General features: G+C 40.4%; 1 protein-coding gene across 1 annotated transcript; it reads left to right on the top strand.

Annotated features, from left to right (window-relative positions):
• Nucleotides 1-410: 410 nt before the first annotated feature.
• Nucleotides 411-10,723, top strand: LOC127755573 (clathrin heavy chain 1). Its single transcript, XM_052281253.1, has 30 exons — nucleotides 411-607; nucleotides 708-912; nucleotides 1,897-1,985; nucleotides 2,094-2,172; nucleotides 2,286-2,413; nucleotides 2,621-2,719; nucleotides 2,810-2,918; nucleotides 3,158-3,237; nucleotides 3,321-3,548; nucleotides 3,625-3,690; nucleotides 3,827-3,943; nucleotides 4,395-4,592; nucleotides 4,706-4,822; nucleotides 4,915-4,974; nucleotides 5,087-5,173; nucleotides 5,276-5,359; nucleotides 5,480-5,614; nucleotides 5,694-5,756; nucleotides 5,836-5,940; nucleotides 6,031-6,143; nucleotides 6,231-6,483; nucleotides 6,572-6,708; nucleotides 6,827-7,105; nucleotides 7,209-8,211; nucleotides 8,307-8,792; nucleotides 8,880-9,050; nucleotides 9,141-9,326; nucleotides 9,676-9,798; nucleotides 9,880-9,990; nucleotides 10,081-10,723. The coding sequence occupies exons 1-30, from the start codon at nucleotides 563-565 to the stop codon at nucleotides 10,249-10,251; spliced, it is 5,127 nt and encodes a 1,708-aa protein (XP_052137213.1). The 5' UTR covers nucleotides 411-562; the 3' UTR covers nucleotides 10,252-10,723.
• Nucleotides 10,724-11,116: the final 393 nt, after the last annotated feature.

Below are 11,116 nucleotides of genomic sequence, written 5' to 3' on the forward strand. Positions count from 1 at the left end.
TAATTAATTCGTCTCACAGATTCCTGGGAGTCTGTAATTTGTTTTGTTATTAGATTACGTTTAATACTTCAAATGTGTGTCCGTATATCCGATATAACATGCATGGGTAAATTTTTTTTGCCAACTAAACATGGCCTAAATATAGACGGTAAGACTTGAAGAGTGGGTTGGAGAGCAGAACAGTTTTGGGGGAGATGTTGCTGTGAAAATGTACGAAATCCCTTTGAGATGCTTTTAGGAAACTAATAACTTGGTGTGAAGTAGTTAAGGGTGATTTATGTCATCAAGTAAACCTGTGTTAGTAATAAAATTGATGGGAGTAGTGGGTGAGAGAGTGAATACAGGGATGATGGGGGGTTATTAAGGAAAAAGAGGCCATATGTTTGTTGCAAAGCAAAAGAGAAGGCACTAAATTGGGTTGGGGTGCCTCCTCCTTTCTTTCATCTGCTTCGTCCTCAGATCCGATCTCTCTTCTCTTGGTCTGGGGTTGGGGTCTCACGACCCGCCGCCTTCTTCCTCCCCGTCGCTCTAGAGGGGATCTCACCGCCGGCCGTCTCTCGCCATGGCGGCGGCCAACGCCCCCATCGCCATGCGCGAGGCGCTCACGGTATCCTCTTCTCCTCTTACTCCTCCCCGCGAGATCTCCCTTGTAACCAAGGCGGAGCTAATGGCGCCTGACTCGTATCTCTTCTCCTCGCTCGATGCAGCTCACCAGCCTGGGGATCGCGCCCCAGTTCGTCACCTTCACCCACGTCACCATGGAGTCGGAGAAATACATCTGCGTCCGCGAGACCTCCCCGCAGAACAGCGTCGTCATCGTCGACATGGCCATGCCCGCGCAGCCCCTCCGCAGGCCCATCACCGCCGACTCCGCCCTCATGAACCCCAACACCCGCATCCTCGCCCTCAAAGGTTCCTTCCTACCTAGATCTACCTGCTATCTACTCTTTCGGATCTTCACTTATTTCCTAGCGATCTACTCTCCTACTCCCTAATCTTTCTACTATTTGCTTAATTCAAGGAGCCATAGATTGGGATCTAGTACTAGTACTACCTAGCACATTCATTTTGCCATCCTACCATAGCTGGAAACCATACTGTTATTCTTACCATTTGCTTCATCTTGTTCAATTCATCAGAAATGTGTATGCTAATTGTGGTTTACCTCTATAATTTCGCGCACATGTATAATTTCCAGTAACAATATGTTAAGGACTGACAAATTATTTAGCTTCGTGATCTACTATCTAAAAATTCACGATGAATCTCGATCAACTGTGCATTTTACAACTTCAAGAGTACTTACTCCATAGTAAACCAACAGTTTTCATATTCTCATGCTGCTCATTCCTAGTCACAGTTTCCATGCCCTTGCTAGTTGCTACTGACTAGGAGTCGACTATCATTTCGGTTTTCGCTTATATTTGTAGCCATGGCCACAACATCAACTTATTCTCCCATAACTCCATAAGTTAAGCTTAATTTTAACCTCGGATTGGGCTTACATGGATATTTCCATGCTGTTCTTCCTAATTGAATACATGACGTACAGATCATCTGGTCTTGCACTTGATGTTTATAATATATCCTCTCCAGGCAATTGTTCACTTGTTATACTGTTTCATACCATTGTCACGATTTGTTCATGCTTCATGCTTTTGTATGTCTATTTTTAGGTTGCTTCAGATTGGATTCATACTGGCAATAAATTTTTCTAATGTTTACCATCACCAGTGTTTGTCTGACATTCAACATTCAATTTAAAATGCCTAGTTTATACATTGACATCATGGTGTCTGGCTAGCTTACTAATTGCTTACGTAGAAGCAGAATGATATGTCTTTACTTTTGCAACTTACCAGCTGTTTAACTTTTTTTTGTTGCTGGAATTTGCAGCTCAAATACCTGGGACAACACAGGATCACCTGCAAATCTTCAACATTGAGGCTAAAACAAAAATTAAGTCCCACCAGATGCCTGAGCAGGTACAAAATTTGAAGTTTTGCCAAAGTATGCGTAACCACTTTGTTTAAATTGTATCCTATAATCTTAATGTATTCTTTGCATATTTTATTTTCTTTTCACAATCACAGGTTGTGTTTTGGAAATGGATCACCCCAAAGTTGTTGGGTTTGGTAACACAAACATCAGTTTATCACTGGTCAATTGAGGGTATTGAACTATTGATCTGAACTTTTGTCCAATTATTATTCGCTGCTTTGCATTATTTGGATCATATCCATACAAACCAATGATTTTTTTTGCATGTATTTGTTGTAATACAGGAGATTCTGAACCGGCCAAGATGTTCGATAGGACGGCTAATTTGGCCAACAATCAAATTATCAACTATCGATGTGATCCATCTGAGAAGTGGCTTGTGCTTATTGGAATTGCACCTGGTGCTCCAGAGGTATGTTTGTTAATAAGTGCCGATATAACAGGCTGCAATGGTGTAAAGATCAAAATCCTTTTGGGCATAGTGTAAAAGACTACATATATTTTCGAAAGTTGTAGGAAATATGCTACACCTATGCTGGAGCAGTTCTTAAAAGTTTATTACGTAATGCTTTGTTCTATATCATCCTAACATTGATGTGCTCTCTTTTTCACCCATCAGAGGCCACAACTGGTGAAGGGAAATATGCAACTTTTTTCTGTGGATCAGCAACGTAGTCAGGCACTTGAAGCCCATGCAGCATCCTTTGCATCATTTAAGGTAATGTCCGGTACTCCAGTTATATTTGTGCTGGTTACATATTCTTTGTTCTACTATTTGCCAAATTTTCCTTTTATTTTTCCTCCACAGGTCGTGGGCAACGAGAACCCTTCAACTCTCATCTGCTTTGCCTCAAAGACAACTAATGCTGGGCAGATCACTTCTAAGTTGCATGTTATTGAATTGGGTGCCCAGCCAGGTTTGTCTCTGGAAATTTTCAAGATTTGTTTTGTTTCTATTTTCAAGTTTCTAGCAGAGTAAGAAATAAGTAGAATGCCTTTTATCAAACACACATTTGTCATTTAGTGTAGTCAGTGCTATTCTGCAAATGGTTCTATATTCCACCCCATTCTTCTCCTTGTAGGCCATTAACAGTGAATAAATGTTCATGGATAAATCATTCCTCTGTTCACTCGTTCTTCCTATCATTTATTTCAGGGAAACCAGGGTTTTCCAAGAAGCAAGCTGATCTCTTCTTCCCCCCAGATTTTCAGGATGATTTTCCTGTGGCCATGCAGGTGAATATCTTGCACTCTAAAGGAAGTATACCCTGTTAGATACCGCATAGATCTAATTTTTTAAAATTTTCTGTCAATTACAGATCTCTCAGAAGTATGGCCTTATCTATGTAATTACGAAGCTTGGCCTTTTATTTGTATATGACTTGGAAACAGCTGCAGCGGTCTATAGAAATAGAATTAGTCCAGATCCTATATTCTTGACAGCAGAGTCTTCTGCAAGTGGTGGTTTTTATGCCATCAATAGGAGAGGACAGGTTTTACATGCCACAGTTAATGATGCAACCATTGTGCCTTTTGTCAGCAGTCAAGTATGTTCTCCTGCTCTTAAATTACTTGGCTTATGTGCTTGCTATTATCGTTTTTAACACATTTTGTTTTATGCAGTTAAATAACCTTGAACTAGCTGTAAATCTTGCCAAAAGAGCTAATCTTCCTGGGGCAGAGAACTTGGTAAGTTCCATTACTTCTATGCTTTTGTTGTGATGCTGTTACAATTGCAATTTACGCTTGTTACCTATGCTGGTTTTATCAGTGGCATATATTTTCCTGCAAGATATGATAGCGAGTTTAATGTTTTATATTGCAGGTTGTGCAAAGGTTTCAAGAATTGTTTGCACAAACAAAATACAAGGAAGCAGCTGAGTTGGCTGCAGAATCTCCTCAAGGTCTTCTCCGAACTCCTGAGACTGTTGCAAAATTTCAGGTGCATTTCTGCTCTTGATTACAGAGCTATTAACACTTCTTTACCTCCATTTTACAGCTATTTTTCACATTCTGTACTGTTAAAAGCTTAAAATTATGTGAACTGATGGATGATGCATCATGTTTACTATGCTGGCCCTAGATGATAGAGATTAGTGTGACTCTTACCATAGCAATTTCAGCAATGCGACTACTATGGTGACTTCTTTATAAAATCATTGGGCTTTATGAATAAAAAAAATGTTCCTTCTGTTTTACTGCATAATGGAAACACCTGGTAACTACTTACCGTTACTTTCTTGAGGTTTTATTTGATAAATGCTTCAAACATAGTGAATGCATTACCATTATTATTTTCATTTACTTTCCTGTGTTGGGACTGTACAACTAATCTTAATGCTTATGCTCTTCTGCTTGACTTAGCTTTTTTGTTTCTGTGCTTTAAAATGCAGAGTGTTCCTGTTCAAGCTGGGCAAACGCCTCCACTCTTGCAGTACTTTGGCACATTGCTAACTCGGGGGAAGCTCAATGCTTACGAGTCTCTTGAGCTATCTCGACTTGTTGTCAATCAGAACAAAAAGAACCTTTTGGAAAACTGGTTGGCTGAAGACAAATTGGAGTGCAGTGAAGAACTTGGAGATCTTGTCAAGGTAAAATGGGTGTTAAGTTGTTTGTTGATTGCACATATCGATTTTGTTACACTGTGTCCTGTTTGACTGTCTGGATTGTTCATTAATTGATACCTGCACTCTTTTTGGTGTAGACTGTGGACAATGATCTTGCTCTGAAAATATACATAAAGGCTAGGGCAACCCCTAAAGTTGTTGCCGCTTTTGCTGAAAGAAGGGAATTTGACAAGATCCTTATATATTCAAAGCAGGTATATTTGTTCAGTACTGATGAATCCTCATTTTCAGCTGTAAGAGTTCAGCTTTGATGTAAACTGTTGGCCTAATACATTTGCTGTTTCAGGTTGGATACACCCCTGACTACCTCTTCCTCCTCCAGACCATTTTACGTACGGATCCACAGGTAATTTATTGGTTAAGCTATTTTGGGCTAGGGTGAAATACTCTGCTTTGTTCTGTGGGTTGTTGATTTTTATTTGCAAAATTAATTATTTACTGTATATCTCTTTTACCAGGGAGCTGTCAACTTTGCACTCATGATGTCACAAATGGAGGGGGGCTGTCCAGTTGATTACAATACTATAACTGATCTCTTCCTTCAGGTATCCTTTTAATTCATTTCAATGCATAGTCGGTATGTAATACCTTTGCTTTTTTACCATGAAATTCAGTTGTCTTGCCTTACCATGCCCATTTTTTAACAGAGAAACATGATACGTGAGGCAACAGCTTTCCTGCTGGATGTTTTAAAGCCAAACTTGCCGGAGCATGCTTTTCTTCAAACCAAGGTTAGCAGTTTTTTCCCAATAAGTTTGGCCTTTTAACTTTGCATTGCCATGTTGCTCAGTGGCTTCTTTTACCTTTATACTGTTGTGTTGCTCAGTAGTTTCTGTTTGAATTGATTGTAGGTTTTAGAGATCAACTTGGTCACTTACCCAAATGTTGCTGATGCCATCCTTGCTAATGGTATGTTCAGTCATTATGATCGCCCTCGTGTTGCTCAGCTTTGTGAAAAGGCTGGCTTGTACTTGCGAGCCCTCCAGGTCAGTACCTTTTTGTTGTTTTGGTTTACTTTTTTTTTTCTTTGCCTGTCTGTTTAATTAACATTATATTGTGATGCAGCATTACACAGAATTACCAGATATCAAGCGTGTCATGGTGAATACCCATGCCATTGAGCCACAGGTTTGTTATCTTAAGTTATGCTTTGTTGCCTGTCTATTATTACTGGCTGGGGTGGTCCATTTACACCATTATTGAACAGGCACTTGTTGAGTTCTTTGGCACTCTTTCAAGAGAGTGGGCTTTGGAGTGCATGAAGGACCTTCTGCTGGTCAATCTAAGAGGGAATCTTCAAATTGTTGTACAGGTATTTTTGCTACGTTTAGTTTGACCTTCCCTTTTTTGTCACTTCTCACATTGGTTCTGATTATTATCGAAACATGTGTCATATCTGCAGGCTGCCAAAGAATACTCTGAGCAGCTAGGGGTTGATGCTTGCATAAAACTGTTTGAGCAATTCAAATCTTACGAGGGCCTTTACTTTTTCTTGGGAGCTTATTTGAGTTCCAGGTAGTTAATTACTCCTGATGTTGATATGTGCGAAGCAATTTTGTCCTTAACGTGGCGCACCTTAATATCGTTCTTTACATTCAACAGTGAGGATCCAGATATTCATTTCAAATACATAGAGGCAGCTGCTAGGACTGGACAGATCAAAGAAGTTGAACGTGTAACCAGGGAATCCAACTTTTATGATGCGGAGAAGACAAAGAACTTTTTAATGGAAGCGAAACTGCCTGATGCCCGTCCGCTGATTAATGTCTGCGACCGCTTTGGATTTGTTCCAGATTTGACCCACTATCTATATACAAATAATATGCTTCGTTATATTGAAGGCTATGTACAGAAAGTATGCAACTCTTCCAATTCAGTGTTATTGGAGTATCATCATTCTCATGTGCTATGTATTTAAATGCTTATTTTCCTTTATATTGTAGGTGAACCCTGGAAATGCTCCATTAGTTGTTGGACAGCTACTTGATGATGAGTGCCCTGAAGATTTCATTAAGGGTTTGATTCTGTCTGTCCGTTCTCTCCTTCCTGTTGAGCCACTAGTTGATGAATGCGAGAAGAGGTATGATTCTTTATATTATCTTGTATTCCACAGCCAGCTTAAGGGCATGTGCACACGCACACAAACATATGCTTTTTTGTTTTGTTGCTGACCTCATCTTTTATATTTCTTTTTTCAGGAACCGCCTAAGGTTGCTGACACAATTTTTGGAGCACTTAGTGAGCGAGGGTAGCCAAGATGTCCATGTGCACAATGCTCTTGGAAAAATCATCATTGACAGCAACAATAATCCTGAGCACTTCCTTACCACCAATCCATTTTATGACTCTCGCGTGGTCGGTAAATACTGTGAAAAGCGGGATCCTACCCTTGCTGTTGTTGCTTACAGACGTGGACAGTGTGATGATGAACTTATTAATGTCACCAATAAAAACTCACTGTTCAAGCTGCAAGCTAGGTATGCAAATTGTTTTTATTCTTCATACCTTTTAATTTTATTTTTTCTGAATCTTTAAATCCATTGATTGATTGCTTACATAGAAATCGATTTGAATTGCCAGGTATGTGGTTGAAAGAATGGATGGTGATCTGTGGGATAAAGTTCTACAGCCTGAAAATGAATATAGAAGGCAACTCATTGACCAAGTGGTTTCTACGGCTTTGCCTGAAAGCAAGAGCCCCGAGCAAGTGTCTGCTGCCGTTAAGGCTTTCATGACAGCTGATCTTCCCCATGAACTGATTGAACTTCTTGAAAAGATCGTCCTTCAGAATTCTGCTTTCAGTGGAAACTTCAATCTGCAGAACCTTCTCATCTTGACAGCCATCAAGGCTGACCCATCCAGGGTCATGGACTATGTCAACAGGCTGGACAACTTTGATGGGCCTGCTGTTGGAGAAGTAGCAGTTGAAGCACAGCTGTTTGAGGAGGCTTTCGCTATCTTCAAGAAGTTCAACTTAAATGTGCAGGCTGTCAATGTTCTATTGGACAACATCCGAAGCATAGAAAGAGCTGAAGAGTTTGCATTCCGTGTTGAAGAAGATGCTGTTTGGAGCCAGGTTGCCAAGGCCCAGTTGCGTGAAGGTTTGGTTAGTGAAGCAATTGAGTCCTTCATTCGTGCAGATGATGCAACACATTTCCTCGACGTCATCCGTGCTGCTGAGGAAGCTAATGTATACGATGATCTAGTTAAGTACTTGCTTATGGTAAGGCAGAAGGCAAGGGAACCCAAAGTTGATGGAGAACTCATCTTTGCGTATGCTAAGATTGATAGACTCAGTGATATTGAAGAGTTCATTCTCATGCCAAATGTTGCCAATCTTCAAAATGTTGGTGATCGTCTGTATGATGAAGAACTTTATGAAGCAGCAAAGATCATCTATGCCTTCATCTCAAACTGGGCTAAGCTGGCTGTTACCCTTGTTAAGCTGAAGCAGTTCCAAGGTGCTGTGGATGCTGCTCGCAAGGCTAACAGTGCTAAAACATGGAAGGAAGTCTGCTTTGCTTGTGTTGATGCCGAGGAGTTCCGGCTAGCACAAATATGTGGTCTCAATATTATTGTCCAGGTATATATACAGGACCAACCTGTTAGAACTAAAACATATTTCAGTACAAGTCTTTTCTTATCTAGATTTTTTCTAACACCCTTTTTTTTGTATAGGTTGATGATTTGGAGGAAGTAAGTGAATACTACCAGAACAGAGGATGTTTCAATGAACTTATTTCCCTCATGGAAAGTGGTCTAGGACTGGAGCGTGCTCACATGGGCATCTTCACAGAATTAGGAGTCCTCTATGCTAGATATCGCCCTGAGAAGCTCATGGAACACATCAAACTTTTCTCCACACGTCTCAACATTCCTAAGCTTATCCGTGCTTGTGATGAACAGCAGCACTGGAAAGAGCTTACTTACCTATACATCCAGTATGATGAATTTGACAATGCTGCCACCACTATTATGAACCATTCTCCAGATGCATGGGATCATATGCAATTTAAGGATGTTGCTGTTAAAGTTGCAAATGTTGAGCTATACTACAAGGCAGTGCACTTCTATCTGCAAGAGCATCCTGATCTCATCAATGACCTTCTCAATGTACTCGCGCTTCGTTTGGATCATACAAGAGTCGTGGACATAATGCGCAAGGTTTGTTTCTTATGGCAGGGCCTTCTATTGGTCTATCAGTTTTGCTCCGTTTCAAAATTTTGAACTGTTTCATTATTCTTTGTACAGGCTGGTCAGTTGCATCTTGTGAAACCATACATGGTTGCAGTTCAGAGCAACAATGTCTCTGCTGTGAATGAAGCTTTGAATGAGCTTTATGTTGAAGAGGAGGATTATGAGAGACTCCGTGAATCGGTTGATATGCATGACAACTTTGATCAGATAGGTCTTGCCCAGAAGGTAAAGCGATTAGATGATTGTACCGCTTATTGATGTTATTTTTCCTTTTTTTTTATTTTGAATAACTAATGGCTGGAATGCCTTGATCAGCTTGAGAAGCATGAATTGCTTGAGATGAGGAGGATCGCTGCCTACATTTACAAGAAGGCTGGCAGATGGAAGCAATCTATTGCCCTGTCGAAGAAAGACAACATGTACAAGGATTGCATGGAGACATGCTCACAGTCTGGTGACCGCGAGCTGTCAGAAGATTTGCTTGTCTATTTCATTGAACAGGTTTGATTTAAGCCCATAAATTTCTATCTTATTTTTGTGTTGAATATTTAGCATGTAGTATGCTGCATTAACTTGTAACATTGCCATCTCTTCTAGTTATATGCAGACCATGCATTTTTATTGCTGTTTTTAGTGGCATAATTTTCTATTCGATGATATCTAAGAGCTAGCAATGTAGTGTGTGGAAATATGCATCCAGAAATCCAGTTTCTGTAGCATTGCCATCTAAAAATAGACAAGCTGTACTCCAATTGAAGTGAAACAAGCAAGCTCACCTGATTTTTTATTATTATTTAGGCATAATCTGTATTGCATTCTGATGAGTAACATCTATAATTGTGTATTGCAGGGAAAGAAAGAATGCTTTGCTTCTTGTCTCTTTATTTGTTATGACTTGATCCGTGCGGATGTTGCTCTTGAGCTTGCATGGATGAACAACATGGTGGACTTTGCATTCCCCTATCTGTTACAGGTATCTTGTTTCCGTTCATGTGTTTGGGACTATTCATTTACGTACAGTTTGCCATGACAACAAAGCTTACTTTGCGTGCAGTTCATTCGTGAGTACACAAGCAAGGTTGATGAGCTAGTGAAGGACAGGATTGAATCACAGAATGAAGTAAGGGCTAAAGAGAAGGAAGAAAAAGATCTTGTTGCTCAGCAGGTAATCTATAGAGATTGCTCTTCTTTTGGTTATCATTCTGTTTTTATTTAGTAGGCAGCATGACGAGTGGTATTACATTGTATGGTGCAGAACATGTATGCCCAATTGCTTCCTCTTGCCTTGCCTGCTCCTCCTGGTATGGGCGGTCCTCCACCGCCAATGGGGATGCCGGGCATGCCTCCGATGGGCGGAATGGGGATGCCTCCGATGGGTCCTGGACCTATGCCAGCATATGGGATGCCTCCAATGGGAAGCTACTGAGTTATCATCCACTTGTGAAGAGTTCATTTAGATGAGAATTTCAATTTACAGAGAAGAGGAGGCATCTTTCAAGTTGTAGATGTGCTATTATTGGTTGTTTAAACTGATTCTTTTGGTACCAGGACAATTTTGGCGAGTGAAATCTCTAGCCAGGTCGATTTAATTGCTGGTTGCTATATATATTATATTACGATGGGATAGGATGAGGGATGGTTGTTAGGTTGAGCGGGAGCTGCAAAGGCTGGTACCATTATTTGTATAGGTTGTGTGATAAAAAAGCCTGTAGACATTTTGCATGTACACTTTGCCGTAGTGGTTGGCGTTGGCAGCCATAAACAGGAACACCATTGTCTGTATGTTACTTGTTTACGGTCTCATGTCCAGCTGTTTGAATTTTGTACCTGAAATATTTTTTTCTTTGGACAAAAAGATGGAGTATTTGAATATTTCGCTCTTGCCAGTGACTTGTGTATTCTACAGTATTATATGGGTTTTTCTTTGAGTAAATAAATGCATTTGCCAACCCTGGTTGCTGTGGTGTACAACAAAACAATGCAAGTGTTCCTCGATCGGTTGCCTTGTTGCAGCCTTCACCCTTGCACTGCATGCTGTGTGATTCACTGATTTGCTAATTGGGTTTGTTATGAAGCTGGTTATCCGAACAAAATCGACGCGTTTGCATGTGATTTGCTAGTTGGGTTTGTTATGAAGCTGGTTATCCGAACAAAATCTACGCGTTTGCATGTCGCTTGGTCACGAATCGATATGTAGAGAGGGTTACGACGGCAGAGGATGGTGTTTTTCGTCGAAGTTGCTCGATAATCCTTTTCCTGGCTTAAAAATTGGATGAAACAATAAGTTTCTG

This window comes from Oryza glaberrima, chromosome 11 (genome assembly GCF_000147395.1).
Source record: "Oryza glaberrima chromosome 11, OglaRS2, whole genome shotgun sequence".
NCBI classification, from domain to species: domain Eukaryota; kingdom Viridiplantae; phylum Streptophyta; class Magnoliopsida; order Poales; family Poaceae; genus Oryza; species Oryza glaberrima.